The 14,985-nt window shown below is 40.0% G+C and overlaps 1 protein-coding gene across 11 annotated transcripts in view; it reads left to right on the forward strand.

Annotated features, from left to right (window-relative positions):
• GRIP1 (glutamate receptor interacting protein 1) overlaps positions 1-14,985 on the forward strand; it is a 659,234-nt gene that overhangs the window by 589,407 nt on the left and 54,842 nt on the right. For all 11 annotated transcript variants that reach the window (XM_032420901.1, XM_032420895.1, XM_032420897.1 and 8 more), the window contains 3 exons: positions 738-818; positions 12,471-12,540; positions 14,641-14,786. In XM_032420901.1, coding sequence (XP_032276792.1) covers positions 738-818; positions 12,471-12,540; positions 14,641-14,786 — 297 coding nt within the window. The remainder of the gene's footprint in view (positions 1-737; positions 819-12,470; positions 12,541-14,640; positions 14,787-14,985) is intronic.

Consider the following 14,985-nt stretch of genomic DNA (forward strand, 5'->3'; position numbering starts at 1 on the left):
AACTGAAATTTCTCCTAAAACCTATTCTCCAGCTACCTTCAAACAACGGTTGAAGAAAAAGTATTGCTGAATAGGTAACTCTGGGGAAACGTGGTTGAAGAGAAGCAAAGAAAATAACGAGACCTATGGTTCTTAAATTTTGGTATGCCTAAGAATTACCTGGAGAACATGCTTAAAATGCAGATTTCTAGGCTTTATCTTCAGAAATTCTGATTCAGTAGATCTGGGATGATTCGGGAATCTGTATCTGTGGGACGCCTGGGTGGCTCAGTCGGTTAAACGGCTGCCTTCGGCTCAGGTCATGATCTCAGGTCCTGGGATCGAATCCGGCATTGGGCTCTTGCTCAGTGGGGAGGCTGCTTCTCTCTCTACCTGCCGCTCCCCCCTGCTTGTGCTCTCTGTCTCTCTGATGAATGAATGAATGAATGAATGAATGGAATCTGTATTTGTAACTTGCATTCCAGGTGAATTTGGCTCAAAAGTTGCCCAAATGACACCTCAGTAATACTGAACTCAGGTGTTGCTGTGAATGACGCACAGCTGCCTTTGGGCAGGACATCCGTTCTTCACCAGCAGCATAATTTATCAGGATTTTATAGGCATTTGCCTTACTTCAGTTCCTTCAACTTTAACTTCAGATGCTTATGATACAAGAATTCCTGATGTATTTTCATGGATTGGTGCTCCATGCTTCCTGGTCTCCTACAAACATCCTCTTCTTTGTTTTGAAATTCCAGAGTCTGTCATCCCAAGTAGTGGGACATTTCACGTGAAGCTCCCTAAGAAGCACAGTGTGGAACTTGGAATAACCATAAGTTGTAAGTAAAAGTGACTTTTTTTTTTTAATGCAGAATTTTAAAAAAACATTAGGAAATTGTATTGTCAAATGGCTTACAGGTGTGACAAAAGTCTCTTAAGTGTCATTGCCAAGTTTCTATGTCATGTTTCAAATAGGTGGAGCCAGTCCCACCTCCAGCACTTAACTAGCTATGTGAATGGGGCAAGTTACTTAAACTCTCTGCAATCTTAGGTTTCTTCATCTGTAAAATGGAAATAAGGATATCTATAAAATATAGGATTATTTGAAGTATTAAATAAAAGAACATATTTATTATACCTAGTATAGTCCCAGGCACGTAATAAGTACTCAGTGAATGTGTCTCACCCCCACCATGAGTAATTAGACGAGCATAGAAATGCAAATAGGTTCTCTACATTTTAGTATACTGTGGATTCAGTTTTCACAATAATCTGTTTAACTAACAAAAATCTCATTTATTTCCTTTTAAGACTATACTCCTATCTGTCCACTATGCATCTATAAGCCATTTTGCAAAACTAAAATAATGTCTCTTAATTTAGTAACTTTTGGAATTCCTGCATGGTCCAAGATGTCTGGGTAACCAAACCAAAAAGAAAAGCAGAATATATAAATGTGTTAAATTCCCTCCTTTCCTCAGGCTCTAGATTTATAACTGCTTTGGTAAAACAGCTTTGAAAATTTCAGCCCCCATTTATAGAATGTGAATTGAAGTTTTTATGCTTTTAATATCCATAAACTAGGCTCATCCACAAATGCCCCCAAGAGAACGAAGCTAATGATTAATGCATAAAGACCAAAGAGGCAATGTTTGTGGCCAAGGAGTGGTCGCTTCAAGAAAGAGCGATGAGGTCACATGAAGTGCCTCACTACACTCTGTTGGATTGCATTTATGTCAGTGGTTAAGGCAAAAGTAGTTCTCAACTGGGCATATGAAATGGGGGCCGTCCGCTTCAACTTTGACAATATAAATGTAACCCTGAAAATGAAATTTTAGGTATAACCAATCCCTCAGACAGATCTAGTGCAGCACTAAAAATAGTGGAACTACACTACAGAATCAATGTGAAGAACAAGAAGCTATATGCACAAGAGAGCACTTGCACCCACCTCCTGAACCCCAGTGTGGCCCTACTGAGAGAAGAGTAGGACTGATGTGTCTCCATGTCTCTCTCTGATAAGTACAAAGCTGAAATGGGATTTTGGAGACTCTAGACCGATTCTAGGTACTACTGAAGTCATTTATGCCTTTAATTGGATCACTGAGCCTCTCGGTCTGTTCATTATGAGACAAAGAAAGTATGCTATTATTCTGTCAACAGCGGTGATTACTGAAGTTAAGGGAGAACTCATCAGAACTTACTATTCTAAAAATATTTGGGGCTCAGGGTGGCTGCTGCAACCCCCATGTAACGTTAAGGCTGCTCTCATTTATTCTGTTTATTCCATTCCATTGATTTATTCCATCAGAATTGGCTGCGAAAGCGGTCACTCTTGGAGGAGTGTATAACCTTCTGGCTACACACAGGGGCCCTGCCTTCCACTCCATTCTTTCTTCCCTTTGCCTGCCTGAAATAAATACATTCTGAGTCCCTAGCATGCCTAGAGCCTATGCTAAGTTTTTGAAAACACCCTTCCTGTCCTTAGAGATACTTATTTCTAGTGTGTCTGCTGAAGATCCCCACAGCTCCGAAGCCTACTGTCATGTAGTCATTTTACGTCCACATTTTAAGTGGGAAAATGGTCTATGTTTTTTATACAAGAGATTTATTCTTAAAAATTGATATATGTAAGGGGAGGAGAGTAGAGAGATGGACAAAATGGGTGAAGGGGAGAGAGAGATACAGCTTCAGTTATGGAGTGAAGAAATCACAGGAATAAAAGGGACAGCGTAGAGAATAGAATCGGTGGTGTGGTGATGGTGTCTATGGTGACAGGTGGTAGATACACTTGTGGGGAGCACAGCATAGCATGGAGACATGTTGAATCACTGGATTGTACACCTGAAACCAATGTAACACCGTGTGTCCACTATACTTCAATTAAAAAAAAATTAAAGAAAAAAATTGATATACATAAGAATATAACTATAAAGCAAAGTATCCATTTAAAAACTAAGCCTGTGATATATCCCTCTTTTATTTTTTAATTTAATTTTATTTTTTTTAGATTTTTATTTATTCATTTGAGACACAGAGATACAGAGAGAGAAAGAGAGCATGAGCAGGGGGAGAGGCAGAGGGAGAGGGAGAAGCAGGCTCCCCACCGAGCAGGGAGCCCGATGTGGGGCTCGATCCCAGGACCCTGGGATCATGACCTGAGCTGAAGGCAGATGCTTAACCATCTGAGCCACCCAGGCGCCCCTATATTCCTCTTTTAAAGTCAATATTTAGACGCTCAATTTGTCTGAAGTGTATTCATGTATACACAGCTACAACATATTTTGTTCCTACAAAGAATCATTTAAAATTATGCTTTAGGACGGTTTTATGTAGGAACTAAGTATTACATTTAATACCAACAATGGAAACTTCCCCAAAACCCCCACAAGAGTGGCCTGACTTTTAGCCAGCGTAAGTAAAGCTGTTGGTGGAAGCTAGAAGTGTTATATGCCGTTCCTGGATGGAGGAATGATACGTAAGCTTGTCAAACCTGCTTGTCAGCCCATCTAGAGCTACAGTTCCCTTTATACAATTTATCATCCCCACACCAAATTTGTGTCTCCTCATGGAAAATACTCATATATTCCCAATTGAGAAAACAGAATTTACTTAAAAAAAAGAAAAAAGAAAAAGGCCAGAATCCCTTTTTATTGTTATGAAGTAATAAACTCCTGAGGCCTAGCACGTTTCCTGGCATATACAAGGTGTTTATTTAATCCCTGGCTCTGCGGAGTGAATGAACGAGGAGTCTATCAGAAACAATCTTCTGCTAACAATCGTCTGCTAACCACTGTGCATCCAGAAAATGAGCCTTTGAAGGAGATGATGAATACAGATGTTTATGCAAAGGCCCTTGAGTGAACTAAAGAAGCACTAACTTGGAAAATGATTAAGAGCAAAGCCTCAGAGCCCACACTGCTCCACTCCTCCATTCTCTTGACCTCTCTGTACCATTTCCTTGTCTATAAAACAGCACACTTGTTCCCTTCCTTGTAGCAATTTTGCGAAGATTAAATGAGCTAGTATATGTAAAGTGCCTAGAACCAATTATGAACCCTAACAAGTGTTAGTTATTATGATGATTGCTATTTATTTTACATATAGAGCTTCATTAAATAGCTTAATCCAAGCTCTATCCCCACAAAATTTCACGCCAACTGCAATTATAGCACTTAGGTAGGAAACCAAACACACAGGTACTGTTAGTGAAACTGAGGCCGTGCAGGGGTTTACTGATGTTTCTCACTATCTTTGTACAAAGCCCTCTTCTGTCTCCCTCACCTTGTGAGAACCTAAGTAGTAAGAAGCAGGCCTTCATCTGGGGAAACGTTGCACCAGAGCCTTTCACACTTGGCTGAAGCCTCACTCACTCTTCATACCTAATTGACTGAGAAATGAGTCTCTCTGATTTTGAATGTGGTGAGCAGTTTTAGACTAATTTTCTGAAGTTCCTGATGAGACATTCATAGCACATTAGCATCAGGCATGACTTTTATTGATGTTATTGCTATAATGTGGAGCAATTTATTATAGCAAATAAAGTGAAACAGCCTTGCGCTGGAAACAGCCTCCTGAAGCTCTGAGACGTCAGCCAATCAGAAACCAGAGCGCATACCCAGCCACGCAGCCCACCTGCCTCTCAAGTCGGAGAACGCTGGTTGCCTCTGTCATGCGCAGTTGTCATTAAAGTCATTTCGATATTGTTTTCTTTTGCAGTTTTACTACAAGGATTTGTATCTACTTTGTACCAGGCATGACAATAAGCAGTTTATATGTGTGTTTCACTTAATGCTTAAAGCGACCCCGTGGCATCTATGCCCATTTTATAGAAAAGAAAGCGAGGTGCCTGGGAGGCTCAGTCGTTAAGCGTCTGCCTTCGGCTCAGGTCATGATCCCAGGGTCCTGGGATCGAGCCCCGCATCGGGCTCCCTGCTCAGCGGGAAGCCTGCTTCTCCCTCTCCCCACTCCCCCACCTTGTGTTCCTTCTCTCGCTTTGTCTCTCTCTGTCAGAGAAATTAAATCTTTAAAAAAGAAAGAAAGAAAAGAAAGGCTCAGCTGGGTAACCTGCCCAGGACCCAGAGCTCATAAAGGCTATACGGGATTCAAACCCATTCTGGTCTGACTTAACCTGGGCTTGGCTGTCACACCAGCACTCATCACTGCCTCTACATGATTGATGATCCTTCCCACATCCTTTATCAGAAAAGCAAAAGACAGCATTTTATGAGTGGAGTTAATTGTTGGCTTTCCTTTTTAGTGTGACAGAATTGTTTTCAGGAACAAAGGCTTGCTTTTTTTTTTTTTTATAAAATCATAAAGCACCTTTATGACAAGCACAACAAATCTGTCATTTTCCCCTTAAGCCTTAAGCGTATTTAGAAAAGAATGGCTCAAGTTTTTTGCCAACTTTGCAATAAAAATTCTACTTGCTGCTCCATTTCAAATCAAATAACTTGTTTTACTTGCCAGGTATCATATATATGGTTGCAAGTAAAGTAAAACTGAGTGATTGTGTGTGTTTGTGTGTGTCCAATGTAGTTTGGACACTTTATCAGGCTCTATGAGCAAAGTACCTTGACTAGCAGAGTAAGATCCATGAAAGGCTAGATATTATCGAATGTTCTTAAATACATTGTTGATTCATGTTTAATTAGCTCCAAAATCCAGAAGATTTTACCTGTCTGCTAACACAAAGTTTTTTAAGCAAAAGATAGAGAATGTCATTTTCTACCTTTCCAACAACTATTTGAGAAGCAAAGAATCCATGTTCACTTTAAGAATCAGTTTCTGATAGTGAGAGAAGACTAGTGATTTTAAATCTTCAGGGTCAAAAGATGATCGCTTGAACCCTGGCATTTGCACTGCTCTCACCCCATACCATTTTAAAACAACAGTATAGGGCGCCTGGGTGGCTCAGTTGGTTAAGCGACTGCCTTCGGCTCAGGTCATGATCCTGGAGTCCCGGGATTGAGTCCCACATCGGGCTCCCTGCTCAGCAGGGAGTCTGCTTCTCCCTCTGACCCTCCTCCCACTCATGCTCTCTGTCTCTCATTCTCTCTCTCCCAAATAAATAAATAAAATCTTTAAAAAAATTTTTTTTTAAAAAACAGTATAAGATTTTTCAAAAGGCACAAACCCATATGAAGAAGAATAAAAGGAAAATAGCAGCAACCAAATCTGGAAGTAGCAGAGAAGATGGAGAAATGATGAATTTAAAGAAGCAGAAGGAAATGACATACCAGATAAATGGCTAGTATCCAAAATCGATAAAGAACTTATCAAACTCAACACCCAAAGAAGAAAGAATCCAATCAAGAAATGGGCAGAAGACATGAACAGACATTGTTCCAAAGAAGACGTCCAAATGGCCAACAGACACATGAAAAAGTGCTCAACATCACTTGGCATCAGGGAAATCCAAATCAAAACCTCAATGAGATACCACCTCACACCAGTCAGAATGGCTAAAATTAACAAGTCAGGAAACGACAGATGTTGGTGAGGATGCGGAGAAAGGGGAACCCTCCTACACTGTTGGTGGGAATGCAAGCTGGTGCAGCCACTCTGGAAAACAGTATGGAGGTTCCTCAAAAAGTTGAAAATAGAGCTACCCTACAACCCAGCAATTGAACTACTGGGTATTTACCCCAAAGATAAAAATGTAGTGATCCGAAGTGCACCCCAATGTTTATAGCAGCAATGTCCACAGTAGCCAAACTATGGAAAGAGCCTAGATGTCCATCAACAGATGAATGGATAAAGAAGATATGGTATATATATACAATGGAATATGATGCAGCCATCAAAGAAACTGAAATCTTGTCATTTACAACGATGTGGATGGAACTAGAGGGTATTATGCTGAGCGAAATAAGTTAATCAGAGAAAGACAAGCATCATATGATCTCACTGATAGGAATTCTTAATCTCAGGAAACAAACTGAGGGTTGCTGGAGTGGTGGGGCGTGGGAGGGATGGGGTGGCTGGGTGATAGACACTGGGGAGGGTATGTGCTATGGTGAGTGCTGTGAATTGTGTAAGACTGATGAATCACAGACCTGTACTTCTGAAACAAATAATACATTACATGTTAAAAAAAAAAAAAAAGAGAAGATAGTAGGAAGGGAAAAATGAAGGGGGGGAGTCAGAGGGGGAGACGAACAATGAGAGACTATGGACTCTGAGAAACAAACTGAGGGTTCTAGAGGGGAGGGGGGTGGGGAATGGGTTAGCCTGGTGATGGGTATTAAGGAGGGCACGTATTAAATGGAGCACTGGGTGTTATATGCAAACAATGAATCATGGAACGCTACATCAAAAACTAATGATGTAATGTATGGTGACTAACATAATAAAATAAAATTAAAAAAAAAAATAAAGAAGCAGAAGGGAAAGCTAACAGGGAAGCCAATTTGCGTCCTAAACCCCCAACAGGATCAGGAACTGGTGGAATGAGGAACTCGCGGCAGTGAGAGTGATGGGAGAGCTGAGACACGAGGAATGGTTGAAAGTCTGTGAAGAATGAATTAGTCCCTGAGACGCCTTCCCCCAGCCAGCACAGCTCTCCCCTCCCTGGCGGAACCGAGTTTCATTCTCTGGAAAGCATGAAATGGAGGGGCTCTGGCCTGGGAGAGCACAGCTCAGGGTAACTGTACTGCTCTCCAAAAACAGATGAGTGGAAAGTGTACATATTCAGTGTCGAGACTGCTAGTCGTCTTCCCCTCCGTAAGCTCAGAGAAGCCAGGTGGCCAGGCTTACTACCCTCCAAGCGGGAGGAAGAATCAGGGCCATCTGACCCAAAGAAACAGCCTGGCCTGAACTATCCAGGGAAGACCAGAATCCGCAGACCCCTCTCAGGTGCACCAAGCTTTCTAACAGCTTTGTAGGGCTGCATCTTTCATGTGAACAGACAGCTAAGAAAAAACAGACACCCGAGGGAAGAATCTGATATGCAAGTCTATCACCAAAAACAAAGAAGAAAAACAGAAGCAGCACATTCAGGAAGAAAAAAACTTTAAAAAGGAGCAAAGTTTCATTAAGGTCAATAACAACCTAAGATATTGTGTGGATGGGAGGCAGGAAATGAATACTAGTCTAAAACAACATACCAAAGGGGACAAAGAGCTCTTGAAACTTAAGAACATGGCAGAAATTAAAATAAAGGTGAGGGAAAATTCCAGAAATGAGAAAAAAACAACAAATAAATGAGAAATCTAGGATAGATAAGAAGTGTACAGGCTGAGTCCAAAGGACACAATATCCAAATAATAACCCTTACAGGATGAAAGAGGAGAGAAAAGTGTGAGGGCTCCAAGGATGCGAGAGAGCAGGGTTAAGAGATAAACGGAAGCATATTAAAAATTTAAGAATTTATTTAAGCAAAAATAGATTCAAATCAGGCAGCGCCAAACTGGAAGGAGTTAGGAGTGCTCTACCCACAGGAGCCTGGGGGAAGACAGAGAAAGTACAGACACAGAGAAAGGAAATTATTGGTTGGCTGTAGCTTAAAGCCTAGTTGGCTGTTTGTGATTGGTTTTCCTTAGCATTTGATTTTGTAACTTTGAGGCATTGACAGGCTTAGATTTTGAGTTGCTTCTATAGACCATCACAGCTTTAGAGCCGCCTCAGTCTAATGGCCTCCTTGTTTAATTAGTGTAATACAAGTCAAGAGAACATCTTCCAGGGTCTGTGGGAAGGAAGTTCCTAAGATCTATGGAGCAACCCTAGAAAGCAAACAGTCCGGACAGGTTGTAAACCTCTGCTAGAAACCCTGATATGATTTGTCATACCAAGAGAAGATTTATATAACCTGGGATCTGAGGAGTTGAATTCATGATTAATACAAGAAAACTAAACAAAGACACCAAGACAATAAACAACTACAGGGAAAATATATCCTAAGAAAAGGCAAGTAGTCCCGGTATGCTACATGACTTGTCTGTGAATACTGTTTACGTAGTCATACTGACGAAAAGAACAAATACTGATCTTATAAAAAATTCAGACAAAACTGTGTTGGAAGAATGTGGGGAGCCCACAGGACAAGAAACATATGTGAATATGGTGCTGGTATAGCATCTTTCGTAACAGAAGGTAAATAATTAGCACTGAAAAATAATTAAATAGTAACAGTTGTATGTTATTTAGCAATATAGCAACAGCATCTGGGGAAGTAAGAAATGAAGGGCTGCTCTTGGAGAAATTTGACTCTTCAAATTGTATGCATATCTAATTTTGATATAAATAAAGAGGTAAAAAAGTAAATTTTAAAAAATAACATGGTAGGGAGTTTTCTTGTGAGGATCGAGAATGTACATCTATGAGAAGCATGAAAAAAAATCAATCATTGTGATGTTATACAAATGGGTACTTGTGATTTAGGATAAAATTTCTAGTGACATCATCTTGTTGGATTGCAAAATAGCCATAAAAGACGAGAAAGTGATGAGTTTTGAAAAAACTTGTAGATGACTCAAAAATGTAGCTCTAGTAGAACAAAAACAACTAATAGAAGAGTTTGAATTAAAATTATTTTATGAACTCTAAGGAAAAGGCAGTATTTTAAATTTAATGTATATCATACAACATGGCATTTGTGTCATTGTTCTTTGTCCTTTGTCAGCCTTTCAGTTCTATACATTTGACCAGTTTACATTGAGATTTCAAGCAGTTGTGAAACTATTTTGTCTTTTTGAGAACTCAATAACCATGTGCTACCCTTCTTTGCTAGGCCACACTCCTGACCCTTTTAGGGTAACCTCCCCGCCATATGATGGTTTGTATGGCCTTCCCAGCTGGACTCACTTTGCAAAAGAGAGAGTTTCATGGCTAATAACTTCATGAGATTTAACCATCCCTGTCCCCCCCATTTTATGCAACTTTTTTGGGGTTTCATGGCTGGTGCTTAGAGCAGAGCTGCCTAGCTTATAGTTAGTATCAATAAATATGTATTAAACAAATGATTCTGTGGTGAACTTCGATCAAATTCGAAGCATTAAGTGCTAGTGTATTCTCATTCACAAATTCAGAAGCCCTCAGGGGTGAGGCAAGTCAGTGAATGAGATCCATCCAGGGAGGACAGTGGCAAATGGGAAATTGAAGGCTCCATCCAAAGGGGGGAGTTGGAAAATGTCCAGTGTTGCTAGATAATGATAACAGTAAACATTTACATGGTGCATTGCATGTGCACTGGTCCGATTGGATGGCTTTAATGTAAAAACTCAATCCTTGCTACAAAAACTCTGAGGTAAGCACTATTATTGTTCTTCACCCCTTTTTGCAGATTAGAAAACTCAGGTGCCTAAAGACTATGCACTCAAACGCACATGGATGATAAGTGGCAGAGCCAGGATTTTGGACCCAAGCATTCTGGCTGCCAGGTCCCAGCTCTTAATCATTCTACCATATTGCCTCTCCAATTTTTTTAAAAGAAGCTGTACACGTGCATGAAATCTACTAGTTTTTAAATGTTGGCAACTATTCTAATTTTTTAAAGCACTACAAGTCAAGCAAAGCATGCTTGGTTTGTGACTTCTTCTCAGGTAGTGGAGAATTAAAACATAGGTACTGGGGTATGCAAACGATGTCTGAGCCCCCAGAGCCACATTTAACACTCCTGGTAGGCGCGGTAGCCACAGTGCCAGGACCTCGTACAGATTTGGACCCACTTCTGGGTTCAACTTCATCACTCCAATGGGCATCTACCCTGATGAGCTTTTCAAGCCTCAATTATGGTCTTGTTTAAAGGAGAAAGAGAAGAATCTAGTAAACGTGAGAATGGCCACCATATGTATCCATATGCCTTAATAACTTTCAAAGCTCTCTGCAAAGCCGTGTGGGTTTGTCCAAGAGGCCCCAGTGCTATTTTCCTCTGTTGCAAAGATGACAGGGATGGGTTTGATGTATTTTGTTGCCTCTACTATTGTTTCATTTCAGACCATTTCAGTGGAACGTGGATTTTATTAAAAACCAGGGGAAACATTGAGTGCTCTGTGGTGGTTACTACAGCTTGGCAAAATAGAGTAAAAATCATTGGCAGATGCTTAAAAAGTTGTATTTTCTGGTAATAACAAAGTTTTTGTCTTTGAGCCCTATGCCCAAAACAATTTGCAGTTGTAAAATATGACATGTATAAAAATGCTAAATATTTATATTTCTCTGGAGGAATTATGTCAAATCATTGAGTGGAGGTTTAAATTATGAATTAATTGTAGTGAATAGAATGTTTTGCATACTTTGCTGGAAGCTAAGAATAATGATTGAATGAAGTCCCATTAATATTTACTATGGGCTAGTTTAGACAGTGGGTAAGGTATGGTATATGTATTTGCTTTTTCTTTCAATGCTGTGTTGAGATATTAAACCATCTGTTCTTATGCATAAACATTTTCCTGGGATTCAGATGGGATTATGGGATATGATATGGTTCTATGATTATTATGGGGTGATCAGTCTGTTTATAATAAAATGTTACTTTAGGGGCCTCTTAACGATCCTTAAAAGGAAATCACTACAGATTTCAAACTGGCAAAACATCTCCTCTTGGAGGCAAAATTTTTTTTTTTATAAATGTCAGTATGGGTTATTTTAATTATCAAACACCTAAATTAAATGTAAACTTTCTAGATCAAGATGATATTTTTGAACTTATGTGAACTATAGCTCATTTTCAGGATTAATTCTACAGTAGACTCAAAACTAATTGCTTTTCATTCTCATCAAATGGAAATATCCCTGAGAGAAGTTATAAAGCCAAAAACTGACCACTGTGCAAGATAATAGAATAATCTGTAAACTCAATAAAAGTTGTATGTGCATATTTAGAATGCGAATATGTATAAAAATATAATTAAGTCAAATATTTACTACTGTCAATAAAATAAAATATTCACATTCCAGAACACTTCAGAGCGTTCTAGGTATAAATGTGTAAGCAAAATTTTAAGATTTACAATCTATCTAGCAAAAGATTTCCTTCTGGAAAAAAAAAAAGAAGAACTTTAAATCAGTGCATCTCATGCACTTTCCAACCCTGTATGCTTGAGTAATATGGCACAGTCCCATAAAAAGTGATGTCTCCTCACCAAAAAGAAGTGAAGGAAGAAGTGGGAGAAGGGAGCACATATGAATACCACTAAGGGGAGCCCCCAGTTGCTTCTGATAGTCTCCTATTGGGGTATTCACCCTCCACCTTTCTCTTGGGAATCACAAGTTGAAATAGATTTAAACCTGATGCACAGCTCTGCAATTGCTTTCTCCAATTGCAAATTTAAGATGACTTTGCTTTAGCTTTTAAGTTTATAAATACTTCGACACAAACATTTTTATATCAAGAAGATGTAATGTGCACATTTTCTAATTCGTTTGCTGAACATCTTTGCTTTGCATACAAACTGTACTTGCATTAACCATTGCTATAAAACAGGAAATGTATGGTGTGGGTGAATTATGGATATAAAGATGTGACTATTCTAACTTCATTATTACAGCACCATCTAGCAGAAAACCAGGAGATCCCCTTGTCATATCAGATATCAAGAAAGGAAGTGTGGCACACAGGTAAGGAAAATGAATGTTCTGGTTCATTCCAGGCATTTCTTTTTCTTTAAGTAACTCTACCCCCAACATGGAGCCCAAACTCATGACCCCAAGATCAAGAGTTGCATGCTCTACCGACTGAGCCAGCCAGGTATAAGGCATTCCTTAATTAAAGTAGAAATGAGGGGTGCCTGGGTGGCTCAGACGGTTAAGCGTCTGCCTTCAGCTCAGGTCATGATCCCAGGGTCCTGGGATGGAGCCTCACATTGCGCTCCCTGCTGAACGGGGAGCCTGCTTCTCCCTCTCCCTCTCCCTGCTGCTCCCCCTGCTTGTGCTCTCTCTCTCTCTCTCTGTCTAATAAAAATTTTAAAAAATAAAGTAGAAATGACCCTTTCCACACCCAAGGTAGACCTTGCTAATGGATCATGGTATTCTTAGTATTTTCCAGACAGCCACTATTAAACAATCCTATTTAACATTCCTCATGCAGTGACTTCTTAGCTCTCCCACCTTATATCAATTTATTTCTGTACCCACTGCAGACAACAATCACCTGAAAATATCTTTTAGGGTCCTTCCTGAGTCCTGATCATCTTCCATCCTTCATTTTCCAGCTAAAAAGCTGGAAGTGGCCCCAATTATGAGAAACACCCCACATGGAGATTATAGCTTGTGGAAAAGCTTTGCTAGATGCCAGAATGTCCTCCCTAGCCAAGCCAGATCCTTGAGCCTTGAACAATGTTTGTCTTCTATTTGGTCCATATACCGTCAAAATCAGAGAGTCTCAAGCTTTTGATTTCACAGATCAAAAATATTTATTTTAAAGATTTATTCATTTATTAGAGAGAGAGAGCATGAGTGGGAGGGGCAGGCGTAAAGGGAGAAAGAACCTCCAGCAGACTGGAGCAGAGCCCAACGCGGAGCTGGGTCTTACGACTCGGAGATCATGACCTGAGCCTAAACCAAGAGTCAGACACTTAACCGACTGCACAGCCCAGGTGCCCCTAGATCAAAAATATTTTTAAATCTTTGGGAATATTGATATAAGACTGTTAACTTTCTCTTGTCCAATTAAGGACTTTTTTTATATCCTATCTATTATGACAGTCATTTCATTAAAGTCATATTTTAATGCTCAGTAAGTAGAAAGGACATTGTATGAGTTTAGGTATATAGCTGTAGGCTCAGATACGATGACAGGGAGACTCATGAATAGACTGGGACAAACAAGTCTGCAGGGTGTGTCTCATGTAACAGGTTGGGAGTAGGCAGGCAGTGCGGGGCTGGGGCGACAACTCTGCCATCCTCACCACTTTACTCCAGTTATTGCAATTTTCTAGCCACAGAAGGGAAGTGGGAGTGGTGCTAAGAGAGTCTGGGGTGTGCATCTTCAGGGAATGACCCAGAAGAAGAGAGAGGAGGCTAGAAGCTAAAAGCAATTAGCAATCTCTGTCACAGACGTAATGCATAAAGGATAGTTCTTACCAAAACATAACCTTCCGTACAAATATGTATGCATATACATACATGTGCCTACAAACACATATATATTCTCATTATTTTTCGCATTTCATGATGGACCTTAAAAATTTTCAACAGACCTGCAGAGGTCCAGTGCCAGTGTTAGACTCTCAATGGCCATGGGTTTCCCGGGGCAGGTGGAAATGGCAGGGACACCAAGAGTCAGACCTCCACTAAGTCCAACCCACCATGACTTCCCTCTCTCTCCCAACCCTCTCCTAGTACCTGGACTGCCAAGGGTGAAAAGTAGTGCAACAATGTGGAGAAGCATGAGGACACGCAGTGTCCGTAAACCCTGCACCATTACCTCCCTTCCTAGGAAACTTAGAATTCCTGAGTGAAGCTTATATAGTGGTACTAGACTAATTCAAGAAACCAGTAAAAAAAAAAAAAAGTTTTTAATACTCTGAAATGTAATGTCATGGCAGCCATCCAAACTAAGACTGGAAAAAAGGGATTTGTTAATAAAATGCAATTTAAAAAGAGTTAAAGAACCTCTCTTCCTCTAAAGGCTGCCATAATGTTACATTATTCTTAATGCCTCTTAAATGACCCGGGTAAGTGCTCATTAATCATGTGTTGCTTTGCATTTACTAACAGGACTGGCACCCTGGAACTCGGGGATAAATTACTTGCAATAGATAACATCCGGCTGGACAACTGTTCAATGGAAGATGCAGTTCAGATCCTCCAGCAGTGTGAAGACCTCGTGAAGCTCAAAATCCGCAAAGATGAAGATAACTCAGGTATTGATAACTTCCTTATTTAAGACTGATTTCTCTAACTGCGCATCTGTCACAGAAGATACTAGATCTTGATGTTTTACATACAACAGCTGGCTAGTGACATTGCAGCAGTGTTTTACATAGTTAAAAGGGTCTTTAAATTGTGTGTTGAGAGTGTAGTATAAATTTTAAATAATGGTGCTTTTAATGATATAATTAA

Source organism: Phoca vitulina, unplaced genomic scaffold (genome assembly GCF_004348235.1).
Source record: "Phoca vitulina isolate PV1807 unplaced genomic scaffold, GSC_HSeal_1.0 scaffold23, whole genome shotgun sequence".
Classification (NCBI taxonomy): Eukaryota; Metazoa; Chordata; class Mammalia; order Carnivora; family Phocidae; genus Phoca; species Phoca vitulina.